The following is a 17,979-nucleotide window of genomic DNA, read 5'->3' on the forward strand; positions in this document are numbered from 1 at the left end:
GCGGTCCCTGCTCAGCCCCTGCCCTGCCTCCAGCGGGCACCCTTCCCTCCTTGAATCCCTCGGGCTCTGAGGCTTCGGGGGCAGCGGGGCAGGCTGCCTGAGGAGCTGGAGCCGCCGGAGCCACGCGCTGGCCTCTGGGCGTCTGCGGCCAACCCCCTCCTGTCATTTCAGGCCGGAAGTGCAGGAGCTGGACGGTGCCTCGCAGTGCCCCGGCCTGGCCAGCGGGAAGCCGGAGGACGTGGAGGAGGAGGAGGAGGAGGAGCTGGAGGAAGAGGATGATGACAGCCTGGCGGGGAAGTCCCAGGACGACACCGTGTCCCCCATGCCCGAGCCGCAGGGTGCCTACGAGGACGAGGAGGACGAGGAGCCGCCCGCCTCCCTGGCCATGGGCTTCGATCACACCCGAAGGTGGGCGCCAGCCCTCGGTGGGCCCCGCGTGCTGAGGGACCCAGGCGGGGAGGGGGCCGAGCACTGAGGGGTGACCTCACTCCCACACCTGCCATCCTCCCAACGGGGTGCATCCTCCTTCCCAGCAGGCGTTTCTACGGCAGGGACTTCTGTGCACAGGCGAGGGCGAGGCTGGACCCCAGGAAAGGGGGTCAGGGCCCCCGCCCCCCAGACTCTCACAGGCACGCGCGCGCACACACACACACACACACACACACACACACACGCGCGCACACACGCTTCCCCAGGCCTGCAAGGAGAGTGGGGGAGGGGAAGGCTGACCCAGCAGAAGACCCCGGGGCAGTGACATCTGGCCTCCTGCGGGCTGTGTGGGGCGGGGCTGAGCACCCGCGAGGTTGGAAGCTAGCGGCCGGAGCCACTTCCCTGCATCCCGACTGCGCGCCTCCTGCTTTCGGCACTAGTGACACGGCCAGCCCTCTGAGATCCTCCTGGGGAGGGCCCTGCGGAGATGGCCCATTTCCTCCCCTCCCCCCCGGGTCCTGGGAGCGGGAGCCCCGGGCCCCTCCAGCTTCTTGGGAACCGAGGCGCCCCACCTGCCCTCCGTCCCAGCGACCGGGCGCCCCGCTTGCTGCTCACAGTGTGTGCACGTGCTCACCTCCCTCTGTGCCCTCCCGCATCCGTGTGGCTTCCGTCCAGGTGTCCGTGTGTCCGTGTGTCTGTCTCCTTGTGCATGTGGCTGGTGGAGACGCCGTGGCGTGCATGCAGGCACGGAGCCGGCCGTGGGGCGTCCGAGAGGCGGCCGGAGGTCAGACCGGCTGACGGCAGGCCCCTCTCCGGTCCTTGGTGCAGGTGTGTTGAGGAGCAGCCAGGCGGTCTGTTAGCTTTGGAGCCGATGCCGACTTTTGGGAAGGGGCTGGATCTCCGCAGAGCAGCTGAGGAAGCATTTGAAGTTAAAGATGTGCTTAATTCCACCTTAGATTCTGAGACTTTAAAACAGACCTTGTACAGGCAGGCTAAGAACCAGGTAGGTACCCGCCAGAGCCCGCCCCTCACCTTCCCCAGGCTGGACGGCAGGCGGCAGCCGCACCTCCTCCACCAGGGACGGCCTCGCCTCCCGCTGTGGCCATCCCCCGTCTGCCTGGGGGACGCCAGGGCCCCCGCCCTCCCGTGCCCATCGCATCAGCTAGAGAGACCCCCCCCCCAGATGACTCCCCTTTCCCGCAAGCAGGGGTGGGGCAGGGAGAGGTTGAGGGCAGGTGAAGGCGAGCCGGACCCTCACGGGGCGCTCCCCCCACCCCCACAGCGCTCGTGGACACATGGGTCCCTGCCCTCGCGTCCCCGGAGGGAGGCGTCCACCAGCAGGTGTCCCGCCCTCGCAGTGCATTGGCCTCCCTGTGCCTCGACCCGAGCAGGAGTGATGGTAGCCCAGGGTCTTCTCGAGGGACACTGCCCCGTCAGGGGTCACTGATTCCAAGCTGCAGCTGTGACGGGGCCAGCGGGCACCGGGCTGGCCAGGCACGTCTCGTTCCTCAGCGTAGGTTCCTCAGGACCCTGCCTTCTGCTTCTCTCCAGTCTGGGGGGCTCGGGGTTCCACTCAGCTCTCTGCAGCCCACCCAAGTCTCAGCAAAAACCGTCTGCGTGTCTGTCTTCGTCTCTTTACTAATCCTGCCTGGAGCGTGAACTCGGGTGGACGTCGCCCCACCCCGCCTGCTCTGAGCAGCCCCGGGTCCCGTCCACTCACACCCTGTGGGCTAAGCTGGGCTCAAGGCCAGAGGCACGTCTGCTCTGGGCTCAGAAACTCTGCACGTGGTTTCCCCGAAATAGCTCTGTGCTGCCACCACGGCCGTGCACACAGGACAGTCCCCACCAGGCAGGCCTGGGCTCGTTGATGGGGTCTTAGCAGTACCCACCAGCTCTCCCAGCCCCGCCCGCGGAGCGTGCCCACCTGTGAATTTGTGCCGGTTACCGGGGGACGTGGAGGCGACTGCAAGGGGGGAGGTGCCCCAAAGAGGCCGAGGGTCTGGGTGGCCCTCTGCACAGGCGCGCGGCGGAGGCCCTCCCCCCGCGCCTTCCTCCTCTGCCGGCCGGCCCCCTGCGCCCCTGCCCCCACCTCACCTCTGGATCTGAGGCCGGCCAGAGGGGGCGGGAGGCTGGGAAGGGACGGGGCCGGCCTGGGGTCTGCGGGACCCCAACCCGCACCGCTCACCTGCCCTCTCTCTCGCCAGGCGTATGCAATGATGCTGTCCCTCTCCGAGGACGCGCCTCTCCACACCGCCTCGCAGAGCCCTCTGGACGCCTGGCTGAACATCGCAGGAGCCACGCCCGAGTCCGGCGCCTTTAACCCCATCAACCACCTCTGACCGGCCCAGGAGGGGCTGGGGTCAGGGTCCAAGTGAGGCCACCACGGGCCCTGACACCCCAACAGAAGTCCCAGCTGCAGAAGATGGAGGCCAGGGCCTCGGGGAGCCGGAGCGGCCCGAGGAGACCCCCCGTCACCTGTGTCCGACCGCTCCTCGGCATCCGTCTCCCCACCACAGCCCAACTTTAACTTTTCCAGTGAAAGCTCAGAATCCGGAGGTCTTGGAGCTGTCGTAGGGTTTCACCGGCTCTAGAGATGGGCCTTGAGAACGGCATTCAAGGTGGTTCAGCTCACCGTGCCCAGGTGCCGTGCAGCAGGGGCTGCCTCACAGAGTCAACCCCGTGGGCGAAGGCGGGATCTGAACCCCAACCTGAGGCTGGCGGGCCGCTCCTGAGCGCCTGCGTGGTATCTCGGGAGGGAACGGACAGCTGGGTGTGCTCTCAAGAGGGAATCACCCAGACGATTTTTATAATGAAAATTACAAGGATGACCCTTTTGGTAATCTTATTGACGACAGAGTCTATTTAAGCATGTGGTTTTAAAAATAGACAGTATTTTTTAAAAAAAAAATCAAAAAGTGACTTGCAAATTGTTTTTTAAAAGTAATTTTGCATTGCTTTGAAATCTCAGCTTATTTGCAAACCCGAACTTGCCTGGGAACCAGCACTGCGTGTGGGGGTGTTCTTTATACTGTAGATAATGGAGAAATTTTCTATCCCTGACTGTAGTTGTAAAGGTGATTCTGGGGGCCCCCACCCTGGGCAGAACCGAGGGGGCGGGGTCCACTCCCGTGAGCCGTTTCAGACTGAGCCCGGGCATCAGATGCGGTGTCCTGGGCTGGCCCAAGGCTGGGACTCGGAGATGTGCCTGTCCGTGTGTAACATGGGACTCACGCCCGCAGCGCCCACCGAGACCCCCCCAATTGTATGGGGGAGGTCGGAGCGGTGGCTTGGTCCCCAGGGCAGAGGTGGTCAGGCCCCTGATGTGCTCCCCACGAGGGCTGTGCCCCGGCCCCCCTGTACGCCCCGCCCCCCACCCCGGCCAGCTCTGCGGGAGGCAGGGCCTGCCGATCACATGCGTTCTCCAGGCCCCACCCGCACCCACCCCCGGTCAGACGGACAAGGGGGAGGAAGCGGGCCACCCCGGGGGCCACCGTGAGGTGCCCTCCAAGGCTCCCCTGCTCCACACCACCGCGCCCCACGTGCACCTGCGACCCCAGGACACGACTGCCACTTGGCTCCTGGTTCGGGTTCCTGGCGGGCAGGACCCGGCTCCAGAAGGAAGGGTGTCCAGACGCACCCCGCCTCGAAGCGCAAAGACAGCACAGCCCCGTGGGGACATGGGGACGTGGGGACGGCGCCTCCCCGGGGACCGGGCTGCTTCTCCACTCGGATGGGCTTTAAATTATTCCCATAGGGGCCAATTTCGAATCATCGTTTTTTTTTTTTCCTGATGAAATTGACCTTAATCTGTATATAACTTGTAATTTTTTCTAATTCATTTCTTTTATTTTATTTCTTCCTTAACAGTATTTTTGGCATTAGACATTCTTATTGTGAAGAAATAATGTTAATATAAGTATCTAGTGAAGGACCAAAACCGTGTAATAAGGTTGTGTGTTGTGTGATCAGTAACCAGGGAGTGGGGCGGTTTTGAATGTGCCAAATACCCCGCGTCCCCCCCCCAACGAATCCTGCTGCCCGTTTTCCAGACAATCATGTGTTTTTGTTAAATTTGAGTTTCAGTTGCATTTAAGACAAGTGCTCTATTTATTTCTTTTACTGTTTGGAAGATAAAAGAACAGCATCCCAAGAAGAAGAGAAAAAGAATCTCCCAAGTTGCCCTTAAAAAAGTGTGAACATATGAACGGTTGTGGAGTGGCCAGCCGTCCAGCCGCCCCAGACCAAGACAATCGTCTGCCTGGGCACTGGGGGGCCGGCCTCGCGCCCGAGACCTGCGCTGGGTGGGGGGGGGGGGGTTCCCTGAGGGTGCGCAGACCTGCGGATCCGGCCCTTCCCAGATCCGCTCGAGGGGACAGACTCGGAACGCCTGGCACGTTGGCGCCGGCTGGGAAGTCGCCCATGGGGCCGCTGGAGGAGCTGCGGGCGGAGTTGCTGGCCGTGGCCTCAACCACGAGGGTTTGCAGACACAGCTGCTCACACCTCCTCAGAAGCATCTCTGACCCCCGTCAGCCAGACCCTCCTGGTGTGTAGGAACTTCCACCTTCTCCTCCATCGAGATGGGACCCCTTTGAAAAGTCAACCTCAGATACCGACTCCCCATTTCTGTAAACCCAAATTATATGATTTCTTCTGCTAAAGAATAAGGTGTGTGCTTTTTTTTGCGATTTGACTCTCTCCATCCAAAACAGGACATTTGGGCTGGGGGAGGGCCGAGTGTCTGTTCCCTGCGGCCCGGCCCTGCAATTCACCTCTGGTCTCTCTGTGAAGGTCAAGGTCCGTCTCTTGTGGCCAATCTTCCTAAACGTTGTCTCTTCTCTTTCTTTCTTGTCTTCCTCTTCCCCCAAGAACCCTGGTTGCACATTTTAAGTCCTATTTGTTTGTCCCCCTGAAAATGATTAGAGCAAGCCCAGTTACTCCTCTGGCCTGAGCACTTGGCCGGTTTGGGGTGGGGGGTCTGCCCTTGGACCCCCGGACAAAGAGAGCACTTCCTTCCTCTGCCTGGTGCATCCGTGAAGGTTGGCCTCAAAGCTTAGTGTTGCCCCCAGCCACAGCGAGCTGTCCTTCCCGGTCCTTCTCTGCCCCCCAGGCTCCAGCACCAGCCACTTACTCAGGCCCGGGTGCCTCCATGTGCCAGGAGAACCCCTGGGGGGTCTGGGAGCCGGGGGGCCGGGGCTGCAGAAGGCGGGTGGCCAGGGTCAGGGCTGTAAACAAGGTGTCCCCCCCAGGGCCGGGCGTGCCCAGGGCCAGGGCCCCCAGTCCAGCCTCGACGGCTTCCCTCTTCAGACCGTTGACACTCAGCCCCAAGTGGAAATTCTAAAGGAAGCCTCCTCACCCTTCCCTCCTCCGCCCCTCAGACCCCAACCCCCGCAGGCCCACACCCTCTCACTCCCAGGGCGATCGGGTACGACCCGTGGAGCTGCCGACCCTTTGGCCAGCCAGCCCTTCCTGAGTGGGACCCAGGAGCCCTCCCGTTCGAACCCAGGGCCGTGCATTCCTGCATCCCGCCTGGGACCCTGGGGTGCAGATGAGTGCATGGGGTGGGCCTGAGAGACTGCCCAGCCCGGGTGGCCTTCCCGCACAAGGCCGAGCGTGCAGCCAGTCCGTCCAGACCCTGGTTGGCCCTGGGAGCCTTGAGGGCCCGTGGCCTTCTCTGTCCCGGCTGCTTCCTCAGTGAGCGTTCGCAGAGCTCTTGCCTGAGCCCACACCCCTCGGGTTCGCCCCGAAGCCTCGAAGCACTGGATGGTGGAGCCCCTGTCCCCCTGCCCTCCGGCCCCCCTGCCCCAGTGACTGAAATCTACTGAGCTGTGTTCCCTGTGCTGTCCTGGGGCGGGGGGGGGGCGCCAGGGGCAGCGCCCCCCGGGAGAGCACCCTGCACTGCGGTCCCGGGTGGGGGACAGACGAGCAGCCGGGCCCCTCGCTCCCCTCCCGGCTGGGGACGCGAGGACAGAGCTGCTCCTGGTAGCTGGAGGTCAGCCGGGTCTCAAAAGCCATGAAACTGTGTCTCTGTAGCGATGCGTGGTACTGTGACTAGGACGTCCTCGTGTTATTCCAAGGAGCGATCCTTTCCTCCTGCCATTCCAGTGTTTTTGTCTTATTTCTTTTCTGTCACTGATTCGTATTACCACTTTTGGAAAAAAATAAGAGAAGGTAAAATGAAAAGGCAGCTTGCGTTTCCGCATGTGCCATTCACTTGTGAACAAAGTGAGCGTGAAGGTTCCTTTCCGTGCGTTTCGCATTCTCTGTTCTCTTCCGGACGAGGGAAACGGAGCCCCGTGTCAGGAAGCGGCACTGAAAGCACCCGTACGCGCGCGCTGGTGAGACTCCAAACCTGGGCGTCCACGGCATCCTTCACCATTGTTGCGTCACAGATTCGGTTTCTCTCGTTTCCTTTTAGAGCTGTATAGCGTTGAAAAATCACTATGAGAAAGCAAATGTAAATGTCTGGTTTTCACATAATGTTTAAAAAAAAAAAAGAAACCATTGAAAGGAGGCTGGTGTGTGTCCCACGTCCCCCGATTGTAAATTGCTTCTGTTCTAAGTAGACTGTGCATGCCTCGTGTGTAGCAGTCATTACCGTGTCTGTTCGTGAAATTTTTACGAAAAGGAAAATCCTGTAGATGCACTTATTGAATATGTGATTAGGGTCTACGTCCTCAAGACTAGGAGTCCCGGACTGCCCACGCAGAAGACGCAGTTCTTAATTAATATGGAAATCGCTGTGGGAGAAGGAAATGAAAAGACACCAAGTGTAGGAATCATTCAGAGAGCGATTCTGCAGATTTCGTTTTGGTGCTTGTGAAAAGGACAAATGTACTTGTGTAGAGAAATGTCTTTACGGTGGAGCCTAGGAGAAGATGATTTTGAGGTTGATGCTGTAGACTAGGACTGTATACCAAATGTAATCTTTCCGATGCTACAATGAATTTATACATGAGATTGATATGCAATAAATCTGTGTGCTTTTCTAACCTCTGTGCCCACACTTCACTCAGGGAGAACAGAGGCCTGGAGAATGGGGACAGGACGGACTTGAGAGTTGGGGCGTGGCCAGTGGGGGCCGGGAGGCTCACCGGTCCTGATGGAGAGCTCCGCGTGGCATCCTCCCAACACTGCCGGGGCAGGGCCCCGGCTGTCCCTGTTTTCCAGAAAAGAACAAGCTCAGAGAGGGCACCGAGCACCCTGGACGGCCTTGCGGTGAGAGCGGTGGCCTTCAGGCGTGCCCTGCTCCAGGTGCGGCAGCCACCAGGTGTATCTACCTGCAGTCACAGTGGCCTCTAGGTGTGCCCTCCAGGGGTGCCCTCCTCCAAGGGTGCCTGCCCCCCGCGCCCAGGGTGTGCCCCCATGGCCTCTCGTCCAGGGCCTCGTGGTGGCGGAGGAGTCCGTGGTGTAAGGCCAGCCCCCAGTCTACCCCACCTGAGAGTGGCCGCCCTCCGGCCAGCCCGCCACGGCAGCCGCGCCTCCCCCCACCCCACCCCCTCCACCCTCGGCCAGGGCCTGAGCCTGCTGCACGGGCGGCAGCCAGAGGGACAGCGGCTGAGCCAAGGCCCGGCTGCAGGGGCAGCAGGCCGGCGCCCCAGGGCAGCCCTCCTTCTGCGTATTCCCCTGCCTTCACAGGGGCCCCCCAACCTGATTCTGCCCTGACGGAGAGGCCTTGGATTGCTACACCACAAAGGGAGAATGCCATGTCCTGCATCAGGCCCTGTGGGGCTGCCCAGGGGGCCTCCCCAAATCCTCTCACCCAGGGCTGCCTCCACGCTCCTTCCCTGTGACACAGACGCTAACTAGTGTCACCCAGGGGTCCCCGAGGCCTGCAGCCATTAGGCCTCGCCTGCCGCATACATATAGCCCCCACCCTGCTCCAGACCCCAAACTTCTCCCAGACTCCTCCCTGCCACCCTCTGCCAGCAGACCCCCAGCCCCCACCCCTGCCCCCCAAACACGGCCACGGTCGGGCGGCCCTGCCTGGAGGTGGACACACCTGGAAGGTGCCAGGCCGGAGGCGGCACATCTAGAAAACCCTCCGGTGGTGGAGGGTCGCCACGACCCAGGCAGCTTCCCCGAAGAGTCGACGCCAGTGGCTGGCCTTCCAGCGTCTTCAGGTGGGGCTTCCAAAGGTGACCTTGATGTTGCCTGACACCTGCTCCCTAGCGAGACCTCCACTGCTGACTCGGCTGAGCAATCCCACAGGCCCCGGCCTCCTCTCCGTCCCCGAAGCTCCTTGTCCCCCCTTTACGTGCCACCCTCACCCACTCAAGCCAGAGGAGGTGGCTCTCAAAGTCCCAGGACTCTCACACCAGCAGCCAATCCTCCCAGAGCACGGAGGTGAGGTGGGCAGTGCCCTCCACACCCCAAGAGGCCTGACAAGGTGCCTCTCTGACACAACAACCCCCCCACGCTGTGGTGGCCCATGGTCCTCCCCCAGCTGCGAAGGCAAGAAGAGAACAAGGTTCCACGCCAAACAGAAATCAGGCAACACCCCCTCCTCCTCCCCACAGCTTTTCAATGCCTGGGGGCCAGAGTCTTCCCCCACAGGACACAGCTCAGGCCCCCAGAACATGCAAGAGCCCCTTAGCCTCTGTTCATGGAGTCAGAAACTATTACATGCAGTGGATTTGGGGCTGTGAAGTTGGAAAGTGACCTGATTTTTCTCTCCGTCCCCAAAGCCTGGCTTGAAACACACCTCAGTAGAAGGCAGTTTGCATAAAGAAATGAAAGAATGAATGAAGGATGGATGGATGGGCAGACAGATGGATAGACGGACATATGGATAGTGGATGGGTGGGTGGATGGATGGATGGATGCATGGATGGGTGGATGGATGGATGGATGGATGGATGGATGGAAGGGTGGGTGGTTTGCTGTAAGGGCCGTCACTCAACGTGGGTTCTGGGGCCTCCAGTGCCTCTGGGGGGATGTGACTGTGCTCTGAGGGGGGCAACGGCGAGGGGACAAGGCCTGGGGTCCCCTTAAAGGACCATCCAGTAGTTGCCAAAGGGAAAGAACTGCAGTTGATCTCGGAGCAGGATCCCTGGGCCCAAATCAGGGTTCTGAGCCTTTTTAATTTCTTCACATCATGAAGTAAGTGTATGTCCCAGGAAGAGATTGGCTGGGGGAAGCCGTTAAACATTTCAAGGTGATTTCCTTCCGGGTGTGACTGACGTCCTGAGATCTGAAGCCCATGGTCAGATGTGGGGTTCTCCTGGGAGCTCTGCGCACAGAGACCGCTTGGGAAATATGCTTCTGTTCTTGGAGGACAAACAATGAGAATCACAGAGCTGATGCGTGGCCACACGTCCCAAAGTCATTCGCCGAGATCAAGTGAGGGTCTCCAACACACCCCATCACACCCTCCCGACTCCGCAGCCGGGTTGCTGTTGGGGGCCAGTCCTCCCATCTCTGTTCAGCCCAGCAGCCTTTCCCCACATCCCCCTGAGGGGCGAGGAGCGTCCTGGGACACAAGCCTGTCTGATAAGAGCCCTGCTGTCAGGGGGACCCCGGAGGAAAAGAGAGCAGATACGCGCCGAACGGGCTGATGAGCGGCCTCTGTCTCCCCGAAGCCCAGCTCCTGGCACAAAGGATCGAGGAAAAAGCTCCAATTTGGAAATGGGGGGGACATCAACAGGAGGAAAATGTGTCTGTTTTCTGTTTTCTTGGAAGAGAGATGCTTTTGAATTCCCCTTCGGATTCATTTTGGGCCACGTGACCCTGTCGGTTATTTGCAGAGAAGCTACTCTGAGAATCCCTAACTTTATGTCTCGGGGCAGCACCAGTCTCCCAAGAATCAAGACGTGTCCTAACTCGGGGTAAAGTGGCTGATGCGGGCCGGCTTTCGTGGGGACGGAGGGACCAGAGAGAGGTGCCCCGGAGAACAAGGTGCCCAGAGGGGATGCTGGGGTGGGAGGGGCCTCCAGCCACAGCCCGGGCAGCCGTCCCCACGAAGAGAAGCCTGCGGTGCTCAGCACCGCCTGGCAACGTCCTCCCCAGAACTTACACCCAGTTCAGGAAAGGGAAGCAGAGCTCTCTCCAGAGCTGCAGGGCAGAGAGGATGGAGTCTACGGTTACAAGACGGGCAAGTCCGGGTCCTGCTGAGGCCCCGCTGAGGCCCCGCAGAGGGGCTGGGACCCGGGCTGGGACCCACCCAGAACCCCAAGGGAGGGAGCTGTCTCTCCCCTTCCCGGACCCGCCTGGGACTCCTGAGTCCACCGGCCGTGACGCCAGTCCGGAGCCAGAGCCGGCCTGTAAAGTGCGGTGAACTGAAAACACACAGCCACTCAAGGAGCCGTGCGTCCCTGTTCTCCGCGGCGTCACCCGCCAGAGCCCGAGCCGGACAGAACCCGAGTGCTTCCCGCTGACGCGTGGGTGTGTAAACCGTGGAGATAAAGGAAGACCCCTCCACGCACACGAGAGCAGGCAAAAGCCAGTTATTCCGAGCGGGATGTGGCCAGGCCTGTGCTCCGCAGAGACCCAAAGGCGGGCGGGGGCCTGGGGGAGCTTCACGGTGGAAAGGGGGTTCTGGGCGTGCCCTGATGGGGGCCAAGGGCCTAGGGCCACTGGAGGCACTGACTGTAATGGGGGTGCCCCACAGGGTTGGTTGGGGGCACACCTGGCTCTCTCTGGCTGGTCCTGAGTTGGAAGCAGGGGCAAAACTGAGCTGCCAGGACGGCCCGGGTCCTGGCCGTTCTGGCCAGCTGTTCCGGGGCTCCTGGTTTGGCTGCCGGAGCTGGTTGCCGTCCATCGTGGGGCAGAGGTCCGAGTTCCGTTTTATGTCTGGTCTGCCGTTGTCTGCACATTCTGTCTCTAAAAACCATCTGTGGGGCAACCAAGGAAGGAATCCCACTCCTCAGTAAAGGAGCCACCGCTGATGCACCCAAAAACTCTTGGCCCGAGCGCCCACCACCACACCCAGGGGAGGAAGCCGCCGGCTCTGTGATCCCTGGGCACAGGAATGGGAGCCGGCCAGTGGGGGCCTGGGGCCAGGGCCGGGGCGGGGAGAGGGGGTTGACGGCCAAGGGTGTGAGGAAGCTGCCTGGGGCGGTGAAGCGCTCGCTGTCAGGGTGTGTTTGCACACCTCTGCATTTCTTGAAAACTCATCTCATCGCACAGGTTAAAGGGGCCGATGTTATCCTACGTACATTACAGCTCAGTTCAATGATGTTTCAAAAATAGCGTGTCCCGCACTCCAGCCTCGAGGCACGGGTCCATCCGGAAGCTCGAAGTCGTGGAGGCCCTGGACCACCCTCAAGCACTTCCTGCCCAGCACTGGCGAGGCTGGTCCCCACCCCCACGGTGCCTGCCCTTGGAGGATCCCTTCCCCCAGGGCATCCACGCTGGAATCAGGGGGTGGTAGGAGCAGAGGGGCCTATGGCCTAGCCGAGGGCGAGCTCGGGGCTCCCAGCCCGGCCTCGCTGCGGGCATCTGGCGTGGGGCCACCCTCCAACTCTCAGCTGCCCGAGCTCTGCCAGGACCCAAACAGCGTGGAGCCCGTGAGTATAGGCCCACTGCTTGCTGCCATTTACAGAGTCCAAAGGTTCAAGGAGCCACGCTGTAGACTGTTTATGGTGATGTGTGTGTAGGAAAAGAGCAAACACATACATGAGACGGATACACACCGAATTCAAAGCAGTGGTTTCCTCTGGGAAGGAAGCAAGGCAGAGGGGAAACGGGGGAAAGGCCTGGGGAGGGACTGCAATCTTGTATGCAATGACTTATGGATGCTTTAGCATCATGTAAATGCAGATTCAGGTCATGTACTGAAGAGGGGTGCACGGGAGACACAGAGAGACAGAGACACAGAGGCAGTTTGACGTCCTTCTTGGCAAAATGTGTGCCTTTTATTGCTTTTTCTTGCCACGTTGCACTGGCCAGGGGCAACACCAAACAGCAGTGGTGAAAGTGGATGCCTTCACCTCGTTCCAGAGATCAGGAGAAAGTCTCAGTTTTTCACCATCAGGTATGATGTCAGCTGTAGATGCCCTGTACCAGGATGAGCAAGTTCCTTCTATTCCTATATTGCTGAGATTTTTATTATTAAGTTTTGACGGCGGGGGGCTTTATCTTCAACTTATAAGTATTTATCTTCAAGTGACATTATACCATTTATGTAAAATATATGAACTTTACAACAGTATATTTCTATGCTCTCTTCCTGTATTTTGGGGTTTTATTATATTTTACTTCTACACATGTACTCCATAGTGCACTGCCATTATTTTTGCTTCAAATAGTCTACTAACTTCAAAAGAATCAGTTTAAAACACAGAGAGGGATTCCCTGGTGGTCCAGTGGTTAAGACTTCACCTTCCAATTTAGGGGGTGCAGGTTCAATCCCTGGTCAGGAAGCTAAGATCCCACATGTCTTGGGGCCAAATAAATAAATAAATAAATAAAACAGAAGCAATATTGTAACAAATTCAACAAAGACTTAAAAAAAATGGTCCCCATCCAAAAAAAAAAAAATCTTAAAAGAAAAACACACAGAAAAGATCTGTCATATTTATTCACATATTTACAATTTCCAATGGGCTTCTATGCCTGTGCAGACCTGCATTTACATCTCTCATTATTTTCTTATGGTCCAAAAAACTTCCTTTGGCATTTATGGTAGCACAGGTCTATTGGTGATGAATTCTCCCAGCTTTTGTCCTAAAATGTCTTGATTTCACTTTCATTCTTGAAAGATATTTTTGCTAGACATGGGCATCTTGGCTAACAGTTTCATTTCCATCACCTTAAAGATGTCCCAGCACTCTCCGCTTACAGCGTTTCTGGTGACAGGTCAGCAGATGTTCTCGTCTTTATTCTCAAGATTTTCTATCCGGCTCTGAGCCCTTTGGTTATTGTGTGTCCTGGTGTGGTTTTCTTTGTATTCATGCTGTTCTGAGTTCACTGGGGCTCTTGGATCTGTGGGCTTCAGGGTTTATCTCATTGGGAGAATTTCAGCTGCTTTTTAATTAACAAATGTTCTCCCTCTCACCCTTTTGGGCCTTCGGGGCCTCTAATTGCACATACAGTTAGACTTCTTGATATCAATTCACAGGCCAGCAAGTCTCTGCTTATTTTTCCCAGGCTTTTCTCTCTCTGTGCTCCAGTTTAGATAACCTATGTTGTCCTGTCTTCAAGCTCACTGATCTTTCCTCCTGTAGTGTCTAATCTGCTGTTAATTCCATCCAGTACATTTTTTTTAATGTTTGTATCTTGTATATTTTTGTCTTTAGAGTTGTCATTTAATTCAGTATTACACTTTAGATTATGGTCAAATCTCCTTTTATAGCCTCAGAACAACTGTAATATCTGTTTTATTTTTTTAACTTCTCATTTTATAGTGGAGTATAGTTGATTAACCCTGTTGTGACAGTTTCAGGTATACAGCAAAGCGATTCAGTTGTACACTTATATGTATCTATTCTTTTTCAAATTCTGTTCACATTTAGGCTGTTACATAATACTGAGCAGAGTTCCCTGTGCCGCACAGTATGTGCTTGTTGGTTTTCCATTTTAAATATTATAATATTTTAAATGCTTATCTGCTAACTCCATCGTCTATGTCATTTCTGGGTCTCTTTCTATTGGCTGCTTTTTCTGCCTTTTCACAAGGTCCTGCTTCCTCACATGTCTAGTAACATTGAATTGGGTGCCAGAGGCTGTAAATGCAAAATTGTTGAGACCTGAGATGCTGTTGACCTTCTTTTAAGAATCTTGAGTTTTGTGCTAACAGGCAGTTAACTGACTTGGAGGCCAGCCTGGTCTTTTGCAAATCTTGTTTCAAAGCACTGTCATGTCAGGGGGTGGAACAGCCTCCACCCCGGGGTTAGCATACGCTACACCTAAGACGCAGCCTTCTTTGATCGCCGTCCAATGCCCTGGGGTCCGTTGAGGCCTTGTCATCCTGGCAGTTGGCTTTCGAGTGTCTCCCGGCCCGTGTGGATGCTGGGAGCTGTTCTTTGCCTGGCTTCCTGGCTCTCACTCTGCACACACGCAGTGAAGCACTTGACTGGACTCAGGCTGGAGCTCCTCCTCTGCGTCACTGCCTCCCCTCCACAAGTTCCCTTGGCCTCCCCAAGCCCCATCTCTGCCCCCTCAGCTCAGTGAGGCCACCGTGCTCTGCCTCATTCTGTCTCTTGGAAGCAAGCCAGGCAGGTGTGGGGCTCACCTCATTGGCTCCTTTCCCCTCATTGTTCTCAGCTACCTGTTGTCCAATGCCTGTCGCTTCTGGTTGTTTTGGTCCAGTTTTCTATTGATTATGGTGGGAGTTGCATCCATGGCCAAAATATCTATAATGTTTTGAATTCTCAACTGGAGCACATGCACACATTTAGAAACACACTTTTACCTCTCTGGAAACCTAAAACAGCCCCTAATTATGAGAGGGGGCCTGGGCTTTGGAGTCCGACAGACCTGGGCTCTCTTCTTGGCCAGGCCACTCACAAGCCAGGTGACAAAGCACAAACACTCGACCTCCAGATGAAACAGGAATGATGACACTGACACCTTAGGGAGTTTCTGTAAGGATTCAAGAGGGTGATGCCAGGGGTGTGGCACACAGTAGGTGCTTAATAGGAGATAACAACTGTTTGCTACCCGGGGCAAAAGGAGGAGTGACCGTGAGCTCCCTGAACTGAGCCCCTGCTCAGCCAGGCCACCCCCGTGGGCTGGAGAGGCAGCCAGGCCTCACTTGGCACCCCGGACCCTGCGCCGCCCCCACCCCCATCTGTGGACCCCACCCAGCCTGGGCCTCCAGGCACCCAGCACAGAGGAGCCTCTGTCCTCAGGCCCACTCACAGCCACTGCACCATCCAAGGTCAACGAGACCTTTCCCAGCTGCCCGGGGGCTGCACCCGTGGGACCCTGCAGTGAGCAATGGGTCAGCCGGATGCCAGGGCTGGAGAAGAAAGGAGAGCTGTTGTGCCCCTTCCCTCCACCCCCCGCATTCCTGCGGCCCCAGGAGGGAGGGGTGGGCAGCGGGCACTGCCCACTTGGCCCTGGCAGCCTGGCTTGTCCTCAGCCCTGGGCACCTTGGACAGTTAGACCCAAAGGCCTCCTGGGGGGCTGCTCTGGGCTGCAGCCCTAGCAGCTGAGCAAAGGTTTGCAAGACTTGGAACGAGACCCCCGGGACACCCTGGAGCCACAGGAAGAGGGCGCCCACAGACCATGAGCTCTGACTTCTTTGTAGGGAATCTCCATGTCGCCGTGGGGTCAGGGGTCCACATCCTCTCCCCTGCCGGGACCCCAGGTGGGGAAAGCCTGTCGTTTCATGAGAACTGGGCAGGCCAGTCACACAGCAGACCCGCATCTTCCAGGGCCGAACACCGTGTGCAGGCTCCGCCCCCAGGACCCTGGCGCTAGGAGCTAAGGCCCCAGCCCACGATGGGACAGTGGTGTCCCCTCCAAGGCTCTCATGGGGGAGGGGAGGGAGAAGACCCCGGGGCCACGTGGGCACCCACCCCTGCAAGGCCTCTGTCATTCAGTTCGCAAGGCTGAAAACCTCCCCCAGCTGGTGGGGAGGCCCGGACATGCAGGGTGAGCTCCGGCCAGCTACCCAAGTGAAGCCTGGGCTGTGCCGCCGGCCTCCTCCTCCCGGCCTGCCGGACGGTGCTTGGCAAGGCCAGGCACACCATCAGGTGCCCCAGCACGCGGGAGAGGGTGTGCAGGCCGCCCTCCGTCTGCAGACCCCACCCCCCACCCCGTGGTGTGCGTTCCAGTGGGAAGAGACTCATAGAAGCAAGTGGGCGAAGCAGAAGGCTCGTGAGAAGCAGAGGCGAAGAAGGACAAGACGGCAGAGGCCCCCATCTTCCCACGCTGCTGCCGCAAACGACCACACACTGGGGGCTTAAAATGACAGAAAGGCACCCTCGCCCAGCTCTGGGATCAGGTGTGGCAGAGCCGTGCTCCCTCCCAGAGGCTCTAGGGCGGGATCCTTCCTGCCTCTTCCAGCTTCTGGCGGCCGTGGGCCTCCCCCGCGTCCTGGGCCTGAAGACACATCCCTCTAACCCGTCTCCGGTGACAGCTGACCTCTCCCTTCTGTCTGTGTGTCCAGATCTCCCTCTTTTTATTGGATTTAGGGCCTGGCCTAATCTGGGATGATCTTGCCTTAATTACATCTGCAAAGCACTATTTCCAAATAAGGGTGCGTCACAGCAGCACTCAGCTCTCTGCAGGGAGCCCCGCCGGCCTGGAGGCCCAAGGCAGGGAAGGAGGGGCCGGGGCGCTGTCCCAAAGGGCCATCTGCTCTCAGCTGAGCCGGCCCCCGTGCCCTTGGGCCCAGCCACAGGGTGGGAGAGTTTCACAGACTCGCCCCTGCTGGCAGGTGAGCAAGAGGAGGAAGTCCGTGAGGCCAGCCCGGTCCCTCTCGCCACGCCGGTCACTTAGGATCTCAAGCTGTTTCCTTCCCGCCACCAGCCCAGAGCGTGGACTCTGCGTTATTTCACATGTCCTCATCAAATCTCCGTTTCACAGCTGAGAACACAGAGGCCCAGAGACGCCAAACCACTTGCTCCGGGTCACCTGTCCCACCCATGTGCTCAGCCAGCCAGAGGTGGGAGATGGCCCCCAAAGCCTCCCAGTTTGAGGACAGAGCCAGACTCAGGGTGCTGGAGGGGAGGGTGGGGATGAACCCTGCAGTGGCCAAGCCGGGCTCTCAAAGAAGGTCTTATGGGAAAGCATCAAGTGTGGTGCGGGAACCCACGGGGCCTGGGTCTCCCCTCTGGCCAAGCCCCTCCAGGACGCCCCCCTCCGCTCCCTCCTGCGGGCTGGGCCTTGTGGGTGTCATACCCACAATGACCTCTGGAGGGCAGCAGGTGCCCACCTTTCCCAGGAACTGCCTGGAAGCAGCCCGTCCACCGGGGTGGCCGCAGGGCCCAGGACTCCGCCCACAGGAGTCAGCTGTTAGCCCCCACGCACCCAACACACACACACACACACACACACACACACACACACACACACACACACACACACACACACACACACACACACGGGATGATGGCCCTGCCCACGTGGCACTGGCAGAGTCGTGGGCACCATCCCTCTCCCAGACAGCCAGGCCCCTGCTACAGGGCAGACTTTGGTAGGTAGGGCAGGGACTGGGAAGGCCACAGGTGTGCCCAGCAGGCCAGCCCTTCAAACCACGAAAATGCCCAGCCAGGCCCGTGAGGCTGCGGCGCGCACCGCCCTGCACAGGGCAGCGAGCTCACAGGGCCGTCAGCCCTGGGGAGGCAGCACCAGGAGAGGGCAGGCACACACCCAGGCTAGACTGTGCCCTGCCAGCTGACACGTCCCTGCACCCTGCCCTCAGCACCCACGCCTGGGGTCAGCGAAGGGACTGTGCTGGGCTGGAAACTCACCCAAACGCACAGCCCAGTGTGGGGCTCAAACAGAATCACATGGGGTGACACATGTGGCCATGGGCCTTTCCTGAGAAAGGGACCTGAAGACAAGCGGGAAGGGGGCTGACACACCCAGCACCTCCACGGCTGAGTCCTGGGATATCAGGTCACCTCAGGGAGTCACCAGGCCCTTGCTGAGCACCTGCTG

General features: G+C 58.7%; 1 protein-coding gene across 1 annotated transcript in view; it reads left to right on the forward strand.

The window, feature by feature from the left end:
* PRDM16 (PR/SET domain 16) overlaps nucleotides 1–2,768 on the forward strand; it is a 315,585-nt gene extending 312,817 nt beyond the window's left edge. The window contains exons 15-17 of the mRNA XM_057750442.1: nucleotides 172–408; nucleotides 1,258–1,432; nucleotides 2,634–2,768. Of these exons, the coding sequence (XP_057606425.1) occupies nucleotides 172–408; nucleotides 1,258–1,432; nucleotides 2,634–2,768 (547 nt within the window). The remainder of the gene's footprint in view (nucleotides 1–171; nucleotides 409–1,257; nucleotides 1,433–2,633) is intronic.
* The last annotated feature ends 15,211 nt before the right edge of the window (nucleotides 2,769–17,979 follow it).

This window comes from Hippopotamus amphibius, chromosome 1 (assembly GCF_030028045.1).
Source record: "Hippopotamus amphibius kiboko isolate mHipAmp2 chromosome 1, mHipAmp2.hap2, whole genome shotgun sequence".
Taxonomy (NCBI): Eukaryota; Metazoa; Chordata; class Mammalia; order Artiodactyla; family Hippopotamidae; genus Hippopotamus; species Hippopotamus amphibius.